General features: G+C 48.7%; 1 protein-coding gene and 1 pseudogene across 4 annotated transcripts; one reads left to right on the top strand and one right to left on the bottom strand.

The window, feature by feature from the left end:
• The first annotated feature begins 470 nt into the window (after positions 1-470).
• PDZK1IP1 (PDZK1 interacting protein 1) lies at positions 471-14,565 on the top strand. Of its 4 annotated transcripts, none has more exons than XM_049879213.1 (5): positions 471-557; positions 640-857; positions 3,265-3,373; positions 5,238-5,333; positions 5,937-6,499. In XM_049879213.1, the coding sequence occupies exons 2-5, from the start codon at positions 758-760 to the stop codon at positions 6,007-6,009; spliced, it is 378 nt and encodes a 125-aa protein (XP_049735170.1). In that variant the 5' UTR covers positions 471-557; positions 640-757; the 3' UTR covers positions 6,010-6,499. The 4 variants fall into 4 exon arrangements, with proteins under 4 accessions (XP_049735170.1, XP_049735171.1, XP_049735169.1 ...); XM_049879214.1 differs by lacking the exon at positions 471-557 and adding an exon at positions 14,292-14,565 and having other exon boundaries at positions 595-857; positions 5,937-6,046; XM_049879212.1 differs by lacking the exon at positions 471-557 and having other exon boundaries at positions 596-857.
• Positions 14,566-17,144: 2,579 nt separating this feature from the next.
• Positions 17,145-18,564, bottom strand: LOC126071729 (elongation factor 1-alpha 1-like; annotated as a pseudogene).
• Positions 18,565-25,134: the final 6,570 nt, after the last annotated feature.

Below are 25,134 nucleotides of genomic sequence, written 5' to 3'. Positions count from 1 at the left end.
TTTGAAGTGGGTAGAGTCTTGGTCCATCTTTGGGAAGGCTGGGGCTGGGATCTTCAGGCCCTCGGTGATGATCACCATGGGAGGTGTATTTTTGGAAGTACTGGGTTTGGCCAGGAGGGCACATAAGACAGGAATTGTGTCCCAGGTGGGACCCCAGGGCCTGGCTTGGCTAAGCAGCGACAGGAATTAGGTCAGGTGCCAGGGAAGTGGGCAGCTTTGAGCCTTCCTCAGGCTTCTGGGGTTTTCCCCATGCTCCCTGAGCCAGAGAACACATTTTTTTCATCCCATTGTCAGTCTTCCAATAGGCCGCGCCCACTGGGCTCATTCTAAACAGGAGGTACAAAGTGTCACTTCTTTTCCAGACCCCAGCCCAACTTCCAGGAATGGGGAGCTCAGACAGAAACACTGGGAAGGGCTGGGGCTTGGAGGTGAGGCCAGGACTCTATCCACATCTTCCTGGTCTGTGGACCCACCTCCTTAGCCAGACTCTGAAAGATGACCTCGAATGCCAGCTCTAGTGGGCTGGGCACCGGCCAGGGAAGGCCAGGCCCCAGCAGGTTATTACCATGGGAGGGAGGGCGGTTTCTCTCCCTCCTCCTCCCTCCTTCGCTCTCTTCCTTACTAGCTCCTCTCCTCCAGGGACAGACCAAGCCCTCGCTGAGCCCAAGCAGACACTGAAGACAGACAGCCACCTACAGCTACAGCTGCTGCCCAGACAAGGCGGCTGGACGGAAGGCCCCAGGAGCTGCCTGCAGCCATGTCAGCTCACAGCCTGCTCACTCTGGGTCTGCTCATGGTGGTGCCACCTGCCAGCTGTCAACAAGGTAGCACAGGACAGGGCCAGCACTGGTGCTGTGGTGAGGAGAGGGCTGGGCTGGGCACTGGTATCTCAGGAGTCCGTAGGGGTAGTCTTTTGGGGGTGACACCTGTAGTTTGGGGTAGGGGGAGGAGGAGCAGGGACTGAGATAGTGGGTAGAAAATCTTCAATGGTGGAGCCAGGTTTCTGTCTGAAATTTCTTTTCCATGTGTGAGAAACAGGGGCAGCAGGGAAAATGTCGGGTTTAGGATTTGGGGGAGGAACAGGAGCTGGGATCCAAGCCCCAAGAGCAGGAATTGCCCTAGAGATGGCTGGGTCCTGAGGACAGGAGTCAGGGGCTACAAAGAGGGTGGGAGTGAGGTCCCAAACAGAGTTCACGCAGCCCTTCAAGGTCATGGCTTGCCCCAGGGGAGGAGGCAGTGCTCTCAGGGGTTTCCTGTGGCTTTGATCTAAGTCTTTGTTATTTTAGCTTCCTGGGCTTGAGGGCCAGTGCCCCAGTGTGGCCCCTGCTATCTACCTTAGCTCTTTGTTCAGTTCTACTCTATCTTGCTGTGTGGCCTTCAGCAAATCACTGCCCCTCTCTGAGACTCAGTTTTCTCACCCATAAAATGAGGACAATAAACCCCACCCTGCCCACCTCCCAGGGCTGCTGCCCAGTCAAGGCCATGGAAGGGCTCTGTACATGGTGAGCACCACACGCTAAAGTCTGGTACCCATCCTGTGCTGTCATCTGCAGCCAAAGTCTGGGGACTGCAGGCGAGACTTGGGTCCAGGGAGGGTTGTAAAGGTGCTTCCAGAGCACCCTGTCTTTTGCTTAGGTGCCCTGAGCTCTCATGAATGTCTGCTTCCAGTCTTGGAAGCCATCTGGGGAATTGAAGACCAGAGGGGTTGAGTGATTTGTGCCCGTCACACAGCAGAACAACATGGGACAGGACCCAGGCCACCTTTCTCTTGCCTCAGGCTCTGCCCCTTGCTCCATGTGCTTACCCAGAGGCCACCTGGAAGGAGGAGCAGGGGACTGCGGTCCCTGGTGTGTCTGGAGGTAGTCGCTGCAGGGTCTGGAGGAAGCAGGGAGAGGTAATCCCTAACTCCCAACCCTTGAGCAACCACTGACCTGAGGAAGGATGGGTCTGAACCATTGTTTCCTTACAGAAAACAATCAATCCAAAATGCTGCTTTTTTGGCAAGTATGGAACCCAGGGTAACCACACACAGTAAGCTATGTTATGCCTGAAGATAAGTGAGGTGTGACCTAGCCACAGGGCAGAGCTTCCCAACTCCTTCCTCTTTCCAGTACCTGTGAAACTCAGAGAAGCTCAGAGAAGGGGCAGGACCTTCACTGCAGCAGGAGAGCTTTAGGGTAGACTTAAGGAAGGACTTTTGAGCAGGAGTGAGGCAGAGTGAGGTTTTTGGTCCTCATCCTGGGCCCTTCAAAGTATGGAATGCCGCTAGGGATGAAGGTGGTTTGGCCTGGAGGCAGGACCCCTAAAGAGCTTCCTGTTGGCCTCTGTCCTCTCCTGGGGCCTCTACCTGCTGCAGGTCTTTTCTCTTGAGCTGCCTCAGGCTCAAGAAGCACAGTGATGCCTGGGGAGAGAGAAGAGCCCTTTTGGGTTGTCAGTGGGCTAAGGGAGGAGACTTCTGGGAAACACTGAGGATTTTGGGTGGTATCAAGGGCTCAAGGATCAAAAAAGCAGAGAAAGGGCAAGACAAGGTCTTGGCCTGGTTTCTGCCCTGGTCCTCTGGGCACCCAGCTGGGGGAGCAAAAAGGGGCTCAGCTTTTGAAACTTCCTTCCTACCCCCAAGACCCAGAGGAGAGCTTGCCCCCATCCTGTATTCCCTTTCCAAAAACATCCTGCCCCACCTCTCTCTGGGCACGCTGGCACCCCAGCTGAGGAGCCCCACCTGCCTCACACTCCCACAATCTCCCCAGCACTGAAGGGACCTCTTGTTATAGAACAGGATCTCCCAGATGCCAGCTCAGTGTGTCAGCTCTGGAGGGCCCCTCAGCCTGCTGGGAGCCAGGAGGAGGAGGGGAGCCACTCTGGGCTGGCAGGCCTAGGACTGCCCTTTGGTCCATGGGGCCTGGGCGCTCCCAGGGGGGCCCTGCATGTGACCTGGCCAGTGTGGTCGGGAAAGAGGCTCTGAGTTGGCCTGGATTTCAGACAGTACCCTGAGGCCTGTTTCTTCCTGGAGCCTCTCAACCCTTCTTTGAAGGCCTGTCTTTCCTCTGAACCTCCTTCCTCCAAATCCCTGTCCTTTCTTAAGCTCAGTGGGGGTCAGATGGGCATTCATTCTCACCCTGTCACTCCAGAATGTCTCCTCTGGTCCTGGCAGCCTGCTGATGGCCTCCTCGGCCCTTGGGGTGTGAGGCCGCTCTCTCTCCCTGCTCTGCACTTGCAGTGCCCCCTGTGGCCTGCCTGCTGCAGCTCACCCTCTCCCCTCTCCAGGTCTGGGAAACCTAGAGCCCTGGATGCAGGGCCTCATCGCTGTGGCTGTGTTCCTGGTCCTGGTTGCAATTGCTTTTGCTGTCAACCACTTTTGGTGCCAGGAAGAGCCGTGAGTGCTCCCTGAGGGCCCTGGGGGCTGGCTAGCCCTGAGCAGGCAGGACTGGCCTCAAGACCAGCTCTAGTCGAAGTGGGCAGGGCCTCAGAAATCCCTGAGTCCAGTCCTCTCACTGTGTGGAAGGGACAATGAGGTCCAAGGTCACAGAGTGAGTTGGCGATAGTTGAGACAAGAGCTCAGACTTGCTGGCTTCCTGACCTGGGCCAGAGTGGGCTCTATGGTGCCCATTCACTGCAAGCTTTGGGGTAATGTCTTCTCTTCCCACTTCTATCTGTATAGTGGTGGTAACCTCTGGAAAGGGAAGTCCCACCCTTCTGGAGAGTCAGCTACTGTGTTGCATGCTGGGGGTACAGTGGGGTGATGGGACAGACACACCCCTGCCTCACAGGCTCTTAGCCTGGAAGGGAAGAGGGACATGAACGTGCAATCATGAGCACAGTTATTGCTGCTGAAGAACAAGTACAGAGTACAGTGGGGGGCCTGGCCTGGTCAGGTGGTCAGAGAAAGCTGTCCTGAAGGGTGAGGAGGAGCCAGTCCTGGGACAGAGCCAGGTGGAGAGAGTGTTGCAGTCCCGGGGAAGAGTACACCTGGGGTGCTGAGTTAGGGGCTCGGCTCCAGGGATGCTGAGTGCAGATGTGCAAGGATAGAGGGTAGGGGTGGGGCTGAAATCCAGCCAGGTGTGCTGGGGCAAGTTGCACCTATCCAGAGGGGAATCTTTCTAGCCCTCACAGCAGCCTGCATGGCTAGCTTAGAAAACCCTAAGCAGCTCAGTGTGGCTGGGGGTGGGGTGGGGAGAGGGATGGGAAAGGCCGAAGATGAGGCTAGCGATAAGGCAGAGTCCAGGTCAAGCAGGGCCTTGTATACCAATTACTCAAACTTTAGACTGTATTCTTAGTGCAACAGGAATCCATTGAGGTTTTTAAGCTGTTTCAGGATGAGATTCAGGATTTAGCAGAGCCACTCTGGGTGTCATGCGGTGGCTAAATAGGAAGGGCCAGTTTGCAGGCCGGGGGACCAGGGAGGAGGCTGTGCATGGGGCCAGAAGAGAGACGACTGTAGAGGTGGAGAGTGGCGGGAGAGAGGGAGACAGGTCTAAGAGCTGTTTAGGACACCCCGGGAGTTGGTGTATGCAGACCACAGAGGGCAGGAGGGGAGTGAGGGCAGGGGTGACATCCAGGTGTCTGACTGGGGAACCACTCATTGAGACACAGAACTCAAGAGGGGGAGCAGATCTGGGGGCAACTTCTGAGTTTAATTTGGAACATATAAAGTCTGAGGTGCCCACAGGTTGGCCAAGAAACATAAGGATCACCGGTGACCTTCACAAGGGCAGTTTAAGGGGTGGTGGGGGCAGAGGCCACACTGCAGTGGGCTTAAATTCAAGTATGAGGTGAGGACCTTTTGGTTGGAAAATGCTACCTTTTTCCACTGGGCCGAGCTCTGCCTTCAGTGGCCGCTAGTCTGTTGGCTCCTATTGCCCGAGGAAAGCCCTGCAGAAATTTGGGGCAGACACTGAGTCTGCTCTGGGAGCTGAGCTGAGGCCAAGATGGAAATAGCAGAGGGAGGCTGGGAGGAGGTTGGAGAGAGGCTATGGACTTAGGATAAGGCTTCTGCAAATCTTAGGCCCAAATCTGAGATGCCACCACCCCCATAAGGCAGTGGGAAAGGTGTGAGGTTCCATGGGAGTGGGTCCCGAATCAGGCTGCTGACAGGGGTCCTGCTGGAGAAAGCTGGTTCTATGAAGGGGTAGCTTCTGCCCCTTGGGTTTGTGAGAGCCAGTTCCTGGAACAGGGCCTGAGGGTGGGGTATGGTTGAAAGGTGAAGTCCCAGGAGTCCTACTGATGTGCCCTGTCCCCAGGGAGCCCATGAACACGGTCATGATTCTTGGAAACAAGGTGGATGGGATCCTGGCAGGGACAGATGGAAGGTACTCCTCGATGGCGGCCAGCTTCAGGTGAGGTGCTGGCACAGGGCTTACCACTCGTGCACCAGGGGCCCAAGGGGGTCCTCATACCAGGTGCTTCTGAGAAGAGGGCTGGGGAGGGTGGGGGCTCATGGTGGTGGGGGGCCAGTAAAGAGGGAGGGTTCAGTGAGGGAGGTGATTGGGCTTTGTGAGGACTATAGAACTCCAAGGAGGAGGAAATATCAGTTTGGGGACAGGGCTCAGTAAGGGCTTAGGACTTGGTGGGGGAGAGGCTCACTCAGTAGACTGGACTCAACAGGGGAGTGGGTACAGGGGTCAAAAAGAGGCTCAGTGGGGGAAGGGGGTTCAGTGAAGGGATGAGTGGGGGACAGGACTGTAAGTGGGGAGGGGACTCAATGAGGGGAGGAAGGTCAGTAGGAGAGGGGTCTTGGACGGAGATGGGGGTTTAGGGAGGTGGTGCTGAGAGGCCTCTAGCCTCAGGTCATAAGACTAGATGTGGTTAGGGGAATTCCCTTCTGGGAGTCAAACCTTTATTCTAGAAAGTACTGATCTCACAAGTGCAGGTTGGGGTAGGGAGAAGGGGATGAGATGGAAGGATGATGACTCCCTCAGGCCCTTGTCATCCTCTTTCAGGTCCAATGAGCGTGAGAATGCCTACGAGAACACCCCTGAGGAGGAAGGCAAGGTCCAGAGCACGCCCATGTGACCCCAGCTCTCCTGGCCCCCTGCCCTGAGGCTCCCAGGCATGTGTGATTGATGCTCAACTCCACCACCTTCTCTGTGCAGAAATCTACAGTAAGGGGCTGGCTCCCTCCAATCCCCATGCCAGCTCTACCCTCCCTGAGTTATAGCAGCCAACCTTGGGGCTCACACTGTGTTCAGGTTGGGGCTTGGCTGTGGCCCTGGGATCTCCCAGGGGGACTCCCACTCGATTCAGAAGAGCATTCTGAAGAGAACAGTCAGTCTAGCACCTTCCATTCTGCCTCACATCTGCCCAAAACTGTGGAAATGGCCCTTATTTCTATGAAATAAAGACTTTTGTACTTCTGGGGCTAAGGCTCCCAGAAACAGCCCCTCCAGCTGCCAGTGAGGCTGGGCTTTGCTTCCTAAATCTGAAATGGAGCGTCTGTCTCTTCTCATGTCTGAGCGTGCAAGTGCCCACGAGTAGGAGTGCCTGCTATCTCATGTGCATGGGATAGTTGGGGAGGCAGGAAGGCCAAGGACAGGTGAACCCATCCCTGACAATACAGTGATCCTCGCCATGCCAGGCCAAACCTGCTGTTTGGCCAGAGCAGTCCAGTGGTCCAGTCCAGAGTAGTCAGGAGAGTTTCCTGGTAGAAGGCAGGTCTGATGTGAGCTGATTCATCTCAAGAAGTGTCCCCAGGTTCTCTTTCACATAAGTAGGGCAGGAAAAGGCCATTAGAGGCTAGGGGACCTCTCCAGGAGGCCTCATGGGGCCTGGAACTCAGCTCCTCTACCCCTTGCTCCAGGCAAAGCCCATCTTACAAGTCCTCCCATCTCCCAAGACTGACACACTCTGCACGCCTGGCATTCTGGGCAGTTCCTCATGCTGCAAGTGCCCTCCCACCCCCACCATGCCTCCATGCTGCCTGGCATTGTGGTATAGTCTAGAATCATTTCTCATTGCTCCAATTCTATCTTCCAGCCCCACAGCCCTCTGGCTGGGCCAGAAGAGAAGAGTCTTGAGCTGGGACTCAGGGAGCCAAGATTTGAGTCCCAGGCTCCCTGCTGACTTGCTGTGTGACCTTGGGAGAGTCAATGTCCTCTCTCAGCCTCAGCTTTTCCTCTGTGGAGGATTTGGTCAGTCTCACCACAGTGCTGGAGTGCAAGCCAGTTCTGACCAACACTGCTGACTCTCAGTCTTGGTTGGGGTGGTGGCCAGGACACTGGGACTAGTGAGAATGAAGCAGGAGGGAGATGAGAGGGGAGTCATGATACCCCAGCTGGTGACATGGAGGCCCGTTGTCTCTCTGAGACTGTCGGTCTTACAGAAACAGCCTCTGTTTCTCTTTGGGGTGACAACGTGAGACAGACTCACCTAGGAGCATTCCCAGATCTGGAGGAGCAGAGCAAGAAGGTAGGAGACAGTCCACTTTATACCAAAGATCTCTTTCTGCCATCTGTCCCAACTGGTCACAGTGCCCACGCTTCACCACTATGGCCATTCCTTTGATGTTCCAAGGCTTTGACCATATACCCTTGGGGGAGATCCACCTTAAATCAGAATTATCCCCTCTCACCTCACTGGGAACTGGGGTGCAGACTGCAGCAGAGGGAAGACCCCTGAGCAAGGAAAGCGGGATCTTTGCCCAAGGCCTCCCCCTGCCTTGCTGTGTGACCTCAGGCAAGTCGCCTCCCCTCTCTGAGCCTCAACTTAAATTATGGCTGTTTGTCTTGTGATTCCTACTCTAAACTTTGGCTCACGTGGTTTTCTGTTACTGATGGCTTCTTCCCACCTTTGCCAGTTTAAACTCTGCCTATTCCTTTTTCTTGGCATAGCTAAGGCTCTTCTTTGTCTGTGAACTATTCCTTGTTTGGACTAAGAGTAGAGCTAGGCAGCCAGCCATCCCAGCTTCTCACTTACTGAAGCAGAGACAGAGGTTCCTGCTAAGGTGCATCCTCCCACCCCCCACTCCCCCCATTTCTTCCTTTCCAGCCTCCTGATGTGGACCTTTTGGTTTCCTAGATTTGATTCTTCTTGCCCCCTTCCCTCCCACCTCTGGCCCCTGTTGCTGGGAGGGAGTGGGGGATGTGGAGCCTGGACTCCTCCCACCCCACCGACACGACAGGGCCTGGCCTGACCTCAGAGCTACCACCCACCTCTTTCTTGCAGCAAGGTGAAACCCAGCCACCCACACCTGAGGTTTTACCAGGAGGGGCTTGCTCCTGCCCCTACTCACCTGTTTGCTAGTAGCCATCGTCCTGCCCTGGTTGCTGGGGCTGATCCTGTATCCTGTGTGTGCGGGGCCTCTAGGAGCCTCCTTAACCCCTCCTCACGCTGGCTCCCTCAATTTGGGCAAGACCAGGACGATAGGAAGTCTGGGGGTCCCTGCAGGGGTCGGCTTGGCCCCCTACCCCCACCCCAGCCGCACGCTCCTGCCCTGACAGGGGGTTGGGAGCACGGAGCTGCCAGCCCCAGAACCACCGGAGCCCCCTAGTCCTTATCGCTGGTTCCCACCTGCCAGCCCGGCCAGATCGGGGAGGGGAAAGGAGGCTGGGCCCCGGCCAGGGCGGCCGCCTAATGACCCTCCCGGGGCCTAATCTCAGACTGGCAGCCGCTGCGAGGCGCACGCTCGCTCCTGGAGGAGACTGATAACGCACCAGCTGGGCCCCCTACCATCTATCGGGGAAGAGCAGCCAGTCCCGAGGGGGCGGTGCTCAGGGGGCCTGGGGAGGAGGAGCCTCTCGGCCCCGGGCGGGGCGGGGAGGGGGCGGAGGTGAGCGCTCCTCCCCGGCCCTGGGGGAGGGGAGTCCCCGCTCCTTAAGTGACAGACAGAGGCGGAAGGACCTTGCAGGAGCCGAGGGCTGGGCGGGCAGGTTTTCTCTCCTTCACTCCTTTCTGCTCCTTCCCTGCCTTTTCTCTCCTCATTTAGAACCTCTCCCAACCAGTCCTGGTGTTTCTCAGCCTCTCTCCCTGCTTCCCAGCCTCCTTTGAGTTTGTCTCTTGGCCTGTCTTTTCATCTCTGTCCTCTCCTCTTTCTCCTCCTTCCACAGAGCTTGGTGCCCATGGTTCTCTCTCTCCCCTTGCTTCCCTTCTCTTTTTCCAGCTCATTCTCCCTGTTGCCCCTCCCTACCTCTCCCCGCCCTTCCAGGCTGCCCTTAGGCTCACAAGACTAAGGTTCAATCCCACCTCTGCGACAAAAGCCACCCCGTGGTTGGGAAGATCCCTTGCCCTCCCCTCACTGGAGTCTCACTTCTATGTGTTGTGCAGCAACTGTCTCCTGCTGTTCCCTTCCACCAGCTCCCTGGGAATTGTCCTCATGCTTCCCAAGGCCCAAGCTCTAGGACCAGGAGGTTGTCTTACTGTTAGAGGTCATTCTTGCTCTTCCTGGACCTTTCTTTCTTCTCTCCTAACTAAAGCGTGTGAATTTCACAGGGTTACTTTATAGGTTACACCCAAACTCAGTCATGGAAAGCCTCCACCCAGGGCTGCACAATTGAAGGTAGATTGCCGCACTGCTTACTTCAGCTAGACCTGAAGAGGAGCTTGCAGCCTGGAATTGGTTTCCAAAAGAGTGAGAGTTCTCTCTTATTTCCACAGTCTCGCTCATTTTAGGGCAAAGTATCAAGTGGTCAAGATGATTTTCAAAATTACTTCACCAATCCTCAGAGTAACATGAGCAGAAATACTGCTTGCTTATTGTGCATCAAGGAGCCAAGAGATCAGGACTCTTCTTCCCCAGCTTGGGGTGGAGTTGGAGATGAGACCTGAGTTACACACACTCTGCCTTGTCCTCTTGGACCAACCTCACAGATGAGTCAGATGGCTGGAGCAGTCAGAACTTGCTCTGCCTTCTCACTCCTTAGCTTGGCTCTCTGACTCCTCCTCAGTCTGGTCCCTGGCACAGTGGCTAAGAGTTTGAGAATCACACAGACTCTTGCAAATTCCAGCTCTGCATCTCACTAGCTGTGGGACCACCTAGCCTTCAGATCCTCCCTTCCCTTGTCAGTGTGTATCTTCCCCGTAGGGTTGTTGAGAAGAAATAGAGATAATATATGTGTTATTATCGCACCTGAGACTTGCCGGCAATCCCTTTATGGTCAGCTTAGAAATCTCTTTTTCCAGAAAGCTTCCCTCCCCTCATCCCTGGGCTAGAGACTTCCTCTGGGCAGCCGCAGCCTCTGCACTTCCATCTCTGTCGGCGCCCCCCTCCCCATCACGTTGTCTTTTTTCTTGTCTCTGTCCAGCCCCAGCCCCAGGTCTGGGAGCTCCTCAAGCATAGGACTCGGGTCACATCCCTCTGCATCACCAACACCAGGAAAGGACAGGGCTGGACTCTGAGGAAGGGAATCCCAGGGAGGGGTGAAGAGACCCAAAGGAAGGGGACTAAATGCCAGTCAGCTGTGCAGCTGTGTATCTGTCCATACTTCTCAAGCTTGCACAGGTGCACACACACGTATTCTCCGTCTCTCTTGGTTTGAAGGTTCTGGGGTCAGTGATGAGCCCCCTTGAGCATCACTGTTCCCTGCAGCCTTCAATTTCGAAGGCTTCTTTCCTTTTGTCTGCCTGTAGCCTTGGCTGCCACCTGGTGGCTACATACTCTGTAAAAAGGGCAGATTCAATAGTCTTTGAACTTGTGCTTCAGGTGGGGCTCTTCTTCCCAACTGCTGGGCCCAGAAACCTCTCTGTGGCATGGCCCCAGGCACTCCTCAGGTTGTACCAGCACCGCTGGTTGGTCTTCTCTTGGGCTTCAAGAGTAGCTGGGTCTGCAGTGTCCCCTCCTTGTGGCCCAGTGGTCAAGACATGAATATCACAGGACTATTTAAAAAAAAAAAAAAGTTTTTTTTATTGGTGAGGGCCAGGCTTGTGGGGGCTTAGGCATCCTGGATCTGATATCACCTCTCCTCTTTTCTCAGAAGTGTTCTGGGAGCCCAGTGGCTTCTGCCCTGAGCTCTGGGACCCTGTTTCCTGGAGAAGGTCCCTGGGTAGCACAAATGGTTTGTACCTGCCTACTAACCTAAGTGTTGGCAGTTCAGATCCATACAGTGGCACTTGGAAGAAAGGCCTGGTGATTTGACACAGTAAAGTTTACAGCCAAGAAAACCCCATGGAGTAGTGCTACTCTGTAACACGTGGAGTGGCCATGAGTCAGAATAGACTTGATGGCAATGGGCTTGGTTTGGTTTTGGTTCCCTGGAGAGCTGCCTCCCTCCCCGGCCACCCCCCACCCTTCCCCACCCCTGTGGAGAAGTAGAACGGAAAGATCTTGATGAGAGAAGGGAAGGGCCCAGTATGATCCCTTATTGCTCATGAGCAAGTAGGAAGATAGTGGAGCCGGGGACACACGTTGGGCGTGCAGGTGCAAAGGTGCCCCGCTTGCTCTCTGCCCACCAGGCTCTCCCTGCATCCCGGTTTGGGGTTGTATCCGCCTGGAGGAAGGGGTGTCTTTTTATAATTCTCACAAAGGCACTGTATGGACTAGTGGAGGCCTGGGTGAAGCCATCACTGAGAATGGCGGCTGCCAGGGAGGCACCAGGAGTGCGGGAGGATGGTGGTACGTTTGTGGCAATGTGGAGTTTAGGAGGAATTTGTGGGTGGTGCAAATGGTTGACGCACTTGGCTGTTAACCAAAAGGTTGGAGGTTCAAATCACCCAGAGGTGACTCCAGTGAACACAGCTCTGCTCCAACTCACATGAGGTCCCCATGAGTCAGATCTGACTCAACAGCAGCTGGTTTTGGGGGTTTAGAAGCACGTGGGACATCCGCAGGGAATGTACTAGAGGTGCAGTTCGATGTGCAGTTTAGGTCTGAAGCTCGGCTGAGCAGTAAGCAGCTGAGCCAGAGATTTTGCCTTAGAGTTAGGTGCCCACTGGGAGGCCATATAGCAGGGAAGCTAAGCGCCCAAGCCTGGGTCAGGCTGCCTGGATGCAGCACAGCTCTGCCACTTAATACTGTGTGACCTTGGGTAAATCACTTCAACTAGCAGAACTCCAGCTTCCTCATCTATAAATTGGGGCAATAAATGATATCTATTTAATACGAGATGTTGTGAGGATTAACAGAGATAATACACATGAAACACATAGAATAGTGCTTAGCACACAGTTGTTGTTAGGTGTTGTTTTTGACTCATAGGGACCCTGTGTAACAGAGTAGAACTGCCAACCTTTGCTTAACTCTTGCACCACCAGGGTTCTTAGCACACAGTTTGTTGTTGTATGCCATCGAATAGATTCTGACTCATAGTGATTCCACATTACAGAGTAGAACTCCCCCATTGGGTCCCTTAGGCTGTAATCTTTATGGGAGCAGATCCCTAGGTCTTTTCTCCCTTGGAGCCACCAATGGGTTTGAACTGCCAATCTTATGGTTAGCAGATGAGCACTTAACCATTGCACTACCTGGACTCCTAAGTACACAATGTTAGCTGCTGTTTCTGTTATTACTGCTACTACTATTATTATTACAGGATGAACTGAATTGGATGCAAGACTACAGTGTGTCAGAGCTAGCATGATCCTTAAAATCATTTAATCCAATTCACTAATATCACAAGGAATCTGAGTCCAAGGAAGGAATGATACCTGCCCAAGACCACATAACCAGTTGGAGTGAGAATCACGCTAGAGGCTCTTTGTGGCTGATGGGTACAGAACATCCTGGGTTTATGTGCTCTCCTGGACCTCCCAAGGCACCAACATAATGGAGCTGGTTACACCAGTTAGTTCTGCATTGTTGAGGTCGGGAGAGTTATACACATGGACATTGTAAATGAATAACTGGACACTTGGCTTGTCCTGGAGCCCTTGTGGGGTAGCATTTAAGAGCTATGGCTGCTAACCAAAAAAGGTTGGCAGTTCGAACCCACCAGCCGCTCCTTGGAAACCCTATGGGGCAGTTCTACTCTGCCCTACAGGGTGGCTATGAGTCAGAATTGACTCAATGGCAACAGGTTTTGGTCTGGTGGCTGGTTCTAGCTATGAGTTTGGGGGTGTAGGTTGGGGTTAGTGAGGACAGGTGCTAGAAATGTGGGAAAAGGGTCAGGGAGAAAAGGAAGCTCCAAGGAGGAGATGGAAAAGGGAGAGAGAGGCATGGGGAGAGGCTGGTAGAACGAGAGAATCCTCCAGGCCCAAGAGCTAGTGAGCTGGAACACGAAGCTGGGGGAGTGCCTTTCCTCAAACCCAAACACAGTGGAGATTGGGGTGGTTGGTGCTTTTTACATGGAAGCTGATGGCCTACAATATGGCATACAGGATACTTTGTGATCAGAACCTCACAGTGAATCTACCAGGTGATATAACTGGGTCCATTTTTTAAGAGGAGAAAATAAACGCAGACTCAGAGAGGGAGGTGACATGCTTAAGGTGACATAGCCAGTTAGTTGCAGAACTTGGATTTGAACCCTGGTCTTCGGTAATTCTATGCCAACACGGGCTTTTCTGTGGGGTGTGTGCATGTGCACGTGTGTGCGTGTACATGTGTGTACAGAGTGGGTGGCTGAAGAAGAAAATAGAGTGTTGGCCATTGTTGCAGAGCTCACGATCTATTTGGAAAGATATATCTGGGAAGATGGAGAGGGAGTCCATTGACTATCTAAGAGGAATGGTAGACCTTTGCTGTTTCCATCCTCATCCTTCCCAGTAGCTTCTAAACCACCTGCAGCCTTGTTTTGACCCCAACATTCTGTTGAGACTGTTCTGACCAAGGGCCCTGAAGTTCTGTCTTCTTGTTGTGAAATACAATGGTATATTTGACCCTTCTGCTCTCAATATAATAAGATAAGAGCCATTATCTCTGACCACTGGCCCCCAGCTCACCTGGATCCCACAGGCCTGTGGGCTTACCCCAGAGGTCACACCACTCTGAACTCCACAAAGCAGAGGCCACATCCTTCTTGTTTTATCATAGTGACCAAATGTCCAGTAGGCCTGGAATACGGGAGATGCCCAGTATTTGTTGAATGAATGGCATGGAGATATCATAGGGTTGATGTGAAGATTAAACAAGTTAATACATATAAGAATGTGTATAGTAGACAACGAATGAACAACCCAAAAAAACCAAAACCTGTTGCTGTCAAGTCGATTCCAACTGGCTGCTAACCAAAAGGTTGGTGGTTCGAATCCACCAGCTGCTCCTTGGAAACCTTATGGGGCAGTTCTACTCTGTCCTATAGGGTCACAATGATTTGAATGAGCAACAGCTGTCATAATTTTCCCCTTTGATTTGCCTGCAATTTCTTGAGAAGTCACAAGATGACCACACTTGAGGCTCCCTGTGACTTGGTCTCGTTCTTCCTTTCCAGCCCCTATTTGCCTAGTTCGTTGTCACACACTCGTTTGTGGTGGCGGTCAGGTGTAAAGCCATCGTATGAGGCCCGGCATGCTGTAGACCCAGGACCGTCGTGAACAGTTCATGTTCTGTCTACCGACCTCCGTCAGCTCACCCCTGCCATCTGGCCCAGCTGACAGCATTAAAAACTGGTTTGTTGTAGTTCGTTGCTGTTGAGTTGGCTCTGACTCATGGCCGCATTATGCATAATAAAACAAAATGTTGCCCTTTCCTGCGCCACCTTCATGAGTGTTGCTCTGCCTGAGTCCCACATTTCAGCCATCTCATCAAATCATCATCTCATTGAGGGTTGCCCTCATTTTTGCTGATCCTCTACTTTACAACTATGATGTTCTTTTCTAGAGACTGGTCTTTCCTGATGATGACTACAAAGTAGAACAGCTGAAGTCTCACCATCCTCGCTTCTAAGGAGGATGGTTGTATGTCCTCTAAGACTGTTCTTTCTTTTGGCAGCACACGGTATATTCATACTTTTTGCCATCACAGTTTGGATGTATTTACTCTTCTGTCTAAAAACCAGTTTACCTTCCCAAAGATGCTTCTTTAACTGGGAGAGTCTGGAATTAGTCTGCAACCTGGCTAACCTGGGTTGGGGCCTAGTCTTGGTTGATGGATCACTTGAACCCATGGGGCTCCCGTTTGCCTAGAAAGCACAGTCTCAGCCTCTCCTTCGCTGAAGCCCCTCTGTGCCCTTGGTCCTCTTTTTCTCTACCCCAGTTCTCACATCCCAGCTTGGGCTGGACTGTGACTGAGGGCCTGGTTCCTGGCCACTTCCCTTGGATCCTTGCACTCTGAAATAGCCTATAGTTGGGTGACCCTAGCCACTGTGCCCCTTCCATCAAACCTCTGAAGCAATTAACATTCCTTAGGACAAACTCCCAGGAGTGCGCTCACTTCATTGAAGAATATGAGCTTTCTGGGGCTCTTATAAGATACATGCTGTCTGTGTGTTTCCCTAAGGGTTAAATTCATTTATACTCCCTCAAATCCACTACAGTTTAAACAGTGCAGGGGATTCTGGTTTGCTTTGAGGCCAAACACTTTCCAAAAGCTTGCCCCTAAAAGTATGTATTCCTGTTCCTTAGCCTTTTCCTGCATTGCTTGGAATGTCTACAATAGCCACCAGATGGCAGAGCTTATACAGCCCCTGAGAAGATCACCGCCAGGCCAGCAACTCCCCCTTTTCCTGGGCAGAGGGGAATCTGCCATGGCTGGGGGCCTGAGTAGAGTGAACATTGATGGAAGCCCTGGAGAGATGTGGGGGTGACCCTAGTGGATAGAGCCCTGGGTGGAAGGTCGACTGGGGCTGCTTGTCCAGGGCTCATTGCTCAAGTGAAGGGTTCTGAAAAGGGGAGCCAATAAAATAAATTCAAGAAGGGGATGAACTATGTAACCTTGGGATAGTTGGTTTTTCTCATGGAGCCTCAGCCACAGAGGCTGCGTTGTGGGGAGGGTGTACTGAGAGAATGTGGTGTGGCAAAGAGGAAGGAATGGATGAAGGCTTTGGGCTGAACAGACTTGAGCTAAATCTCAGCCGTGCTGCTTAGTATGCAAATGATAGATTCCTCTTTTTAAAATAGAGTCACACTAGCCCAAAGCATTAAACCAACGTTTGCCCCAATCACAGGTCCACGCCTCTCTTTATAATGGCGTCTGGTGGAAACCACAGAGACCTGAGATTGAATATGATCAATCCTCAACCCTTTAAGTAGCCAAAGGATGAAGAAGAATGAATATCTTAGGTGCATATTGCTCTTTTGGGGTTGCTTCTTTTTACCTCTATAGCTACACTTGATGTTAACTTTAAAGTCACGTGTAAATGCTGATGGGAAGAAGGGGTGGGTGGCCTAGAAGGTGCACAATATGATTTGTTCTGGGATCCCAACTAAGCCCTACTCCATAATTTCCCATTTTTGCATTCTCAAGGAGCCCCCAGACACCTCTGACTTTTGACCCTTAGGCTCAGAAGACCAAGGTTCAATCTCACCTTTGCAACATGGTACCTGTCTGGCCTTGAGCGAGTCACTTCTCTCCTACGGCTTATCTCTGAAATGGTAATAATAATAAATATCCTAACCCTGTCATAAAACTAAAGGAGACTGGGTGGTGCAAGCTGTTTGTGATCGGCTGCTAAAGGTTGGCATTTCAAATCCACCCAGGAGCTTGGATGAAGAAAGGCCTGGTGAGCTGCTTCCACAAAGATTACAGCCAAGAACACCCTATGGAGCAGTTCTACTCTGTAACACATGGGGCCACCATGAGTCTAAACTGACTCGATGACAGCTAACAACAACATCATAGAATTGCTGTGAGAATTAAATTAAGATCATTTGTGTAAAAGCATATTGTAGATTTTAAGATGTTCCTCAAAATATGAGGTGTTTTAATCAACACCTCCTTTCTCCATGACCTTTAGAGTCCCCTAACCCTGTGCCTCTTCCTGCCTCCTTCTGCTGTCTGTAGAATCATATATTAAGTTACCGTGTACATTGGAACCAATGTTTGAATTTCCTGATTTTTCCCACTGCTATATTTATCTGAAACTACAGAGGTTGTTTAAGCTTTTTTTTTTTTTCTTATTAAACTTTGTTTTAATGGGTCTAAAAATTCTGTGACAGATTTTTAGTTTTCTTGTTTCTGTTTAAAAAGTACTGGTTTTAAAAACTAATAACTTAAAACTGCCACACAAAAAAAGAAACAAATTGTCCACAAAACATTCCTTTCCTTCTGAAGGTTTTATGATGTGTTATTGTCATTAACCAGTCTTTCACTATTAAACTTAAATGGCCAATTGAGATGAACAGTTCTGAGACCGTTCTTCCACCACTGATTAAGACTGGGGTGGCAGGTGTTATGGGTAACATTCATTTAGCCTTCTGAGCTTTCTGAGTAGGCTTGGTGACCTTGCCAGCTCCAGCAGCCTTTCTGTCCACTGCCTTGCTGACACCTACAGAAACTGTCTGTTTCATATTACGAGCAGCAAAACGACCCAGAGGAGGATAGTTAGAGAAACTCTCAACATACATCGTGCCAGGAACCATGTCAACGATGGCAGCATCACCAGAATTTGGGGCCATCTTCTAGCGTCTTACCAGAACGGTCATCAATTTTCTCTTTGAGCTCAGCAAACTTGCAAGCAATATGAGCTGTGTGACAAGCCAGCACAGGTACATAGCCAGCACTGATTTGACTTGGGTGAATCAGGATAATCGCCTGAGCAGTGAAGCCAGCTGTTTCCATTGGTGGGTCATTTTTGCTGTCACCATCCACAGTGCCGCAAGGAACATCTTTGACAGAGATGTTCTCGACATTGAAGCCTACATTGTCCCCATGCAGAGCTTTGCTAAGAGCTTCATGGTGCATTTCAACAGACTTCAGTGGTGATGTTGACTAGAGCAAAGGTGACCACCGCGCCAGGCTTGAGAACACCAGTGTATACTCTGCCCACAGGGACAGTGCCAATACCACCAATTTTGGGAGGGGCAGATGCAGGGCCTTGTCAGCTGGACGTGTTGGTGGCAGGATGTAATCCAGAGCTTCAAGCAGCGTGGTTCCACTGACATTGCCATCCTTACAGGTGACTTTCCATGCTTTGAACCAAGGCATGTTAACACTTGGCTCCAGCATGTTGTCACCATTCCAACCAGAAAGTGGTACAAATGCTACTGTGTCAGGGCTGTAGCCAATTTTCTTAATATAGGTGCTGATTTCCTTAAGGTTTCCTCATCTCTCTTCTGGCTGCAGGGTAGCTCAGTGGAATCCATTTTGTTAAGACCAACAATTAGTTGTTTTACACCCAACGTGTAAGCCAGAAGGGCATGTTTATGGGTCTGCCCATTCCTGGAGATACCAGCTTCCAATTCACCAACACCAGCAGCACCAGTCAGGACAGCACAGTCAGCCTGTGATGTTCCTATAAGCATGTTTTTGATGAAATTTCTGTGTCCTGGGGCATCGATGATGGTCACATAATACTTGCTGGTCTCAAATTCCACAGGGAGATATCAATAGTGATGCCTTGCTCACTTTTTGCTTTCAGTTTATCGAAGACCCAAGCATACTTGAAGGAGGCCTTTCCTACCTCAGAAGATTTCCTTCTCAAATTTTTTGATGGTTCTTTTGTCGATCCCACAACATTTGTAGATCAGGTGACCAGTAGTGGTGGATTTGTCTGAATTTACCTGTCCAATGACAACAATGTTGATATGGGTCTTTTCCTTTCCCATTTTGGCTTAGACTTTTCAAGTTTTCACCAACACCTGTGTTCTGGTGGCAAACCCATTGTGAAAAAGCAGATTGTACAAATTTTAACACTTGGTTACAAAACAGACCATTCCTTTTTTACTAGACTTTCTTTTAGTAATTTTCTTAATACTTTCAGATATCTATTCTTCCATATGAATATTTTTTACATTGACTTTATATGTATACTTTCGAATAATATTATTGAGGTATAATTTACAACCAATAAACTGCACACATCTAAAGGATAGCATTTGACATATAAAAACAAACAAGCCAGTTGCCGTTGAGTCAATTCCAACTCATGACCACACCATGTATGTCAGAGTAGAACTGTGCTCCACAGGGTTTTCAATGGCTGATTTTTCAGAAGTAGGCCTTTCTTCCACGTCACCTCCAGGGGGATTTGAACCACTAACATTTCAGTTAGTAGCTGAGCTTGTCAACCATTTGCATTACTCAGGGACTTCGTTTGAAGTAAACACCGGAGCAATCACTGCATAATCAGAATACAGAACACTTCCAACCACCTGAAGTTTTCCCAGCTATTTTTCATTAAAAATTTTTATTGTGGTAAAATATATGTAATAAAATCTCCATTTAAACAATTTTTATCAATTTTATTGGGTTTTAGGTGAAAGTTTACAGTGCAAATTAGTTTCTCATTCAAAAATTTACACACAAATTGCTTTGGGACATTGGTTGCGATCTCCACAATGTGTCAGGACTCTCTCCCTTTTTCCCTTTCCACCCAGGGTTCTCTGTGTCCCTTCATCCAGATTTCCTGTCCCTTCCTGCCTTCTCGTCTTTGTTTTTGGGCAGGTGTTGCCCATTTGGTCTCCTATTCATTTTTCTATTTTTTTAAATTAAAAGAATTTTTTTTTATTGTGCTTTAGATGAAGGTTTACAAAGTAAATTAGTTTCTCGTTAAACAGTTAATATACATATGGTTATATTGTTTTGTGACATTGGTTGCCAACCCCATGATATGTCAACACTCTCCGCTTCTCGACCTTGGGCCCCCCATTACCATCTTTCCTGTCACTCCTGCCTTCTTGTCCTTGCCCCTGGGCTGGTGCTCCCATTAAGTCTCTCTTTTTTTTTATGGTCCTGTCTAATCTTTGGCAGAAGGGTGAAACTCAGGAGTGACTTCATTACTGAGTTAAAAGGGTGTCCAGGAGCCATACTCCTGAGTTTTCTCCAGTCTCTCTCAGACCAGTAAGTCTGGTCTTTTTTTGTGAGTTAGAATTTTATTCTACATTTTTCTCCAGCTCTGTCCAGGACCCTCTATTGTGATCTCTGTCAGAATAGTCATCGGTGGTAGCCAGGCACCATCTAGTTCTTCTGGTCTCAGGCTGACGGAGTCTCTGGTTTATGTGGCCCTTTCTGTCTCTTGGGCTCATCTTTGCCATACGTCTTTGGTGTTCTTTATTCTCCTTTGCTCCCAGGTGGGTTGAAACCAACTGGTGCATTTAAAATGACCGCTTGTTGTGTTTAAGACCCCAGGCGCCTCTCACTGAAGTGGGATGCAGAATGTTTTCTTAATACATTTTGTTATGCCAATTGACCTAGATGTTCCCTGAAACCATGGTCCCCAAACCCCCATCCCTGCAACTCTGGCCTTCGAAGCATTCGGTTGTATTCAGGAAACTTTTTTGCTTTTGGTTTAGTCCAGTTGTGCTGGCCTTTCCTGTATTGTGTGTTGTCTTTCCCTTCACCTAAAATAGTTCTAGTCTACTATCTAATTAGTGAATACCCCTCTCCCTCCCTCCCCACCTTTGTAACCATCAACGAATTTTTTTTCCTGCATTTAAACTTTTTCTTGAGTTCCTATAATAGGGGTCTCAGACAATATTTGTCATTTTGCAACTGACTAATTTCACCATGTTATGAGACGTTTCACAGGTTCAATGTTGTTCTTAATCATTGTGTAGTATTCCATTATGTGAATATACCATAAGTTATTATCCATTCATCCGTTGCTGGGCACCTTAGTTGCTTCCATCTTATGCTCCTGTAAACAAATGTCTCACATACTTCTGACATGTTATCAGGAAGGATCAGTCCCTGAAGAAGGACATCATTCTTGGTAAAGTAGAAGGTCAGCAAAAAAGAGGAAGACCCTCAATGAGATGAAATGACACAGTGGCTGCAACAATGGGCTCGAGCATAATAAGGATTTTGATAATGGCACAGGACCAGGCAGTGCTTTGTTCTGTTGTACAAAGGGTTGCTATAAGTTGGAACCAACTCGATGACAAATAACAACAAAAAGGTGAATCAAGTATGGTGATAATTTTTTTTGGTGAAACCTTTTTGCTTTCTGAGTAAATGTCATGTTCAAGGTAATGAACAGACAGAGAGCAAAGTTGTATTTTATTCTTGGCCACCTTGTGACCCTTTTCTGCCAGAGCTCCAAGAAGATATTCTGTGTCCTTGATTGACTTGTAATAGCTGATGAACAGAGGAAACAGTCATCAACATTGTATAAGAGTAGAGTCACCTGGGAATTTTAAGCTTTTGAAGTTTGCCTTTGGGCTCTGGAAAAGCAGATGGGGGCTTTGGTCAAGCTCTGGGGTAGGGCTGTCCAAGTACACTGTTGATTGTTCCAAGTGAAAGCAAACAGGTATTCAGAGTCAGGTTGTAGTGGTATACTATTGAATGCTGAGTATAAGTCTATTACTGTGGAGTGGAATCAGTGGAATGGTAGACAGTATAGTATTATGGTTTGGCACTAGTGGATATTGAGGTTTGACAATCTTGCTTATGACCCACAAGTCTTGGATTAATCAGCACTTCTTGCCATTTGTCTTCTTTACTGCTAAGATTGGTGTATTATGGGGACTGGAAGTTGGGATGAGGAGCCCCTTTCCTAAAAGTCCCTAAATAATGGGTCGTAGGCCATGTAGGGCTTTAGGCTTGAGGGGACATTTGAGGAATTTAGGAAGAGGCATAGAAGGATCCATTTATATTTTTAAAGGTCCTGCACCTCCAGTATGCCCTACATCTGCAGAATTTCTTATCCAAAGCGGAGTTTGAAATCTTTGCTACAAGGCCATAGAGAGAGTAATCTTGGGTGTTATCAGGAATAAGGGACACAAAAATAGTCAATGAACACAGAGTAGACAGAGAAAAGAGGGAGAAGATCAGAAACTTCATGCATTAGTCCCTCAGGGGTACATTGCATGTGAACGCCCCATTTATAAGCAAATTGCATCCCACCAAGTTTACTGGGGGTAGTGGAGCTGTGAAGAAAGTTGTGAGGAGCAGTCAGAGGTTGTAGGGAAATGCCAAGGGGTTCTAAGAGGGACAAAACATGTGTTAAATTATTAAATTCCACCACTGGCAAGGTGAGGAGGGGGATGAGAAAGGATGTTGCATTGATAGTGGAGTGGGTTGCTCCTGTGTCAATTGGAAAGGTGACTGGATGTCCTTTCAGGGTAATTTGTACCTGAAAATTTGAGGACTGAGGAGAGCAACTTCCGTGGAGGGGAGTCATTGTTATTCCTTGGCATTCAGTGTCTTTCTTTCTTCCCTTTCCTTAAGAGTGGGGCATTCCCTAATCCAAAGTCCCTTTTCCTTGAGGTATCTACAAATGTCTCTATCAATATGAGCGGGTGCACCTTGAGACACTTGTGATTCCTTTTCAGGTTTCTCTGTTTTAACTGTAGAACCATAAGCTTGTGTTGTGTGTTTTTGGACATGTTATCCTCATAATGTTGGGCCCAAACCTGAGGTTCTATAATGGGGGCATTTTACTAATTGATATTATTTTTCTGGGGCGTGTCTCACAATTCTGATATTAATTCTTTGTTAGTCATTTGCAGTCATTATACTTTCTGATGCTTGGTTTAACAGCCGTACTTTAATTTTTCCTCCAGCTTCAGGGATGCATGAAGAAAATTTGATCCTTAGTATAGCTCCTTGAAATAATAACTGAGAGAAGGTGTCCACTGCAGATAAATGAGCATCGTTCAGGGGCTGTCATATGTTGCTTGCTAATCTAAGGATGATGCTGGCATGCTGGACCAGGTTGTTAGGACTGTTCATTGTATAAACTATAATTTAAGACCTGCAAGTGCACGGAAGAATGGGGGCTAGGCCTGTATTACCTTTTTGCTATTGATTCCTGACTTAACTGCATTGTTATTTGAGACCAGAACCTGTATAAAATCAATTTTTTGAGATATTTTGAAAATTGCTTTGCAGTATAGGATGTGCTCAACTTTTGTGAATGTTAATTGTACTTTGATAAGAATGAATTCTTTCTAATTTTTGGATACTTTGTTCTATATATGTCTTTAAGTCAAAGCTGTTAATTTTGTAGTTCAAATCTTCTACATCTTTACTAGTTACAGGTCTAATAATATTTCATCGAGATGCATTGAAATGGTGGATTTATTTCTGCAGTTTTATCAGTTTTGTTTTATATTTTGAGGCTATTTTTAATTTGCTTACATATTTAGAATTGTTACATCTTCCTGGTGAGTTGAATCTTTCATTTATTTATTTTTAAATGCAATGACAGTTTTTTTAAAATAATTTTTATTGAGCTTTAAGTGAATGTTTACAAATCAAGTCAGTCTGTCACATATAAGCTTATATACACCTTACTCCATACTCCCACTTACTCTCCCCCTAATGAGTCAGCCCTTCCAGTCTCTCCTTTCGTGACAATTTTGCCAGTTTCTAACCTTCTCTACCCTCCTATCTCCCCTCCAGACAGGAGATGCCAACACAGTCTCAAGTGTCCACCTGATACAAGTAGCTCACTCTTCATCACCATCTCTCTCCAACCCATTGTCCAGTCCCTTCCATGTCTGATGAGTTGTCTTCGGGAATGGTTCCTGTCCTGGGCCAACAGAAGGTTTGGGGACCATGACCGCCGGGATTCTTCTAGTCTCAGTCAGACCATTAAGTCTGGTCTTTTTATGAGAATTTGGGGTCTGCATCCCACTGATCTCCTGCTCCCTCAGGGATTCTCTGTTGTGCTCCCTGTCAGGGCAGTCATCGATTGTGGCCGGGCACCATCTAGTTCTTCTGGTCTCAGGATGATGTAAGCCTCTGGTTCATGTGGCCCTTTCTGTCTCTTGGGCTCATAGTTGTCGTGTGACCTTGGTGTTCTTCATTCTCCTTTGATCCAGGTGGGTTGAGACCAATTGATGCATCTTAGATGGCCGCCTGTTAGCATTTAAGACCCCAGACGCCACATTTCAAAGTGGGATGCAGAATGTTTTCATAATAGTATTATTTTGCCAATTGACTTAGAAGTCCCCTTAAGCCATAGTCCCCAAACCCCCGCCCTTGCTCCACTGACCTTTGAAGCATTCAGTTTATCCTGGAAACTTCTTTGCTTTTGGTCCAGTCCATTTGAGCTGACCTTCCGTGTATTGAGTATTGTCCTCCCCTTCACCTAAAGTAGTTCTTATCTACTAACTAATCAGTAAATAACCCTCTCCCGCCCTCTCTCCCTGCCCCCCTCGTAACCACAAAAGTATGTGTTCTTCTCAGTTTATACTATTTTGCAACATCTTATAATAGTGGTCTTATACAATATTTGTCCTTTTGCCTCTGACTAATTTCACTCAGCATAATGCCTTCCAGGTTCTTCCATGTTATGAAATGTTTCACAGGTTCGTCACTGTTCTTTATCGATGGGTAGTATTCCATTGTGTGAATATACCACAATTTATTTAACCATTCATCCATTGATGGACACCTTGGTTGCTTCCAGCTTTTTGCTATTGTAAACAGAGCTGCAATAAACATGGGTGTGCATATATCTGTTCGTGTGAAGGCTCTTATTTCTCTAGGGTATATTCCGAAGAGTGGGATTTCTGGGTTGTATGGTAGTTCTATTTCTAACTTTTTAAGAAAATGCCAGATAGATTTCCAAAGTGGTTGTACCATTTTACATTCCCACCAGCAGTGTATAAGAGTTCCAATCTCTCCGCAGCCTCTCCAACATCTATTATTTTGTGTTTTTTGGATTAATGCCAGCCTTGTTGGACTGAGATGAAATCTCATCGTAGTTTGAATTTGCATTTCTCTAATGGCTAATGATCGAGAGCATTTTCTTATGTATCTGTTAGCTGCCTGAATTTCGTCTTTAGTGAAGTGTGTGTTCGTATCCTTTGCCCACTTCTTGATTGGGTTGTTTGTCTTTTTGTGGTTGAGTTTTAACAGAATCATATAGATTTTAGAGATCAGGCGCTGGTCGGAGATGTCATAACTGAAAATTCTTTCCCAGTCTGTAGGTGGTCTTTTTACTCTTTTGGTGAAGTCTTTAGATGAGCATAGGTGTTTGATTTTTAGGAGCTCCCAGTTATCTGGTTTCTCTTCGTCTTTTTTGGTAATATTTTGTATTCTGTTTATGCCTTGAATTAGGGCTCCTAACGTTGTCCCTGTTTTTTCTTCCATGATCTTTATTGTTTTAGTCTTTATGTTTAGGTCTTTGATCCACTTAGAGTTAGTTTTTGTGCATGGTGTGAGGTATGGGTCCTGTTTCATTTTTTTGCAAATGGATATCCAGTTATGCCAGCACCATTTGTTAA

The sequence above is a fragment of the Elephas maximus genome, chromosome 3, assembly GCF_024166365.1.
Source record: "Elephas maximus indicus isolate mEleMax1 chromosome 3, mEleMax1 primary haplotype, whole genome shotgun sequence".
Lineage (NCBI taxonomy): Eukaryota > Metazoa > Chordata > Mammalia > Proboscidea > Elephantidae > Elephas > Elephas maximus.
The sequence above is the reverse complement of the archived record's forward strand: the minus strand, read 5'-3'. Positions and strand labels throughout refer to the sequence as shown.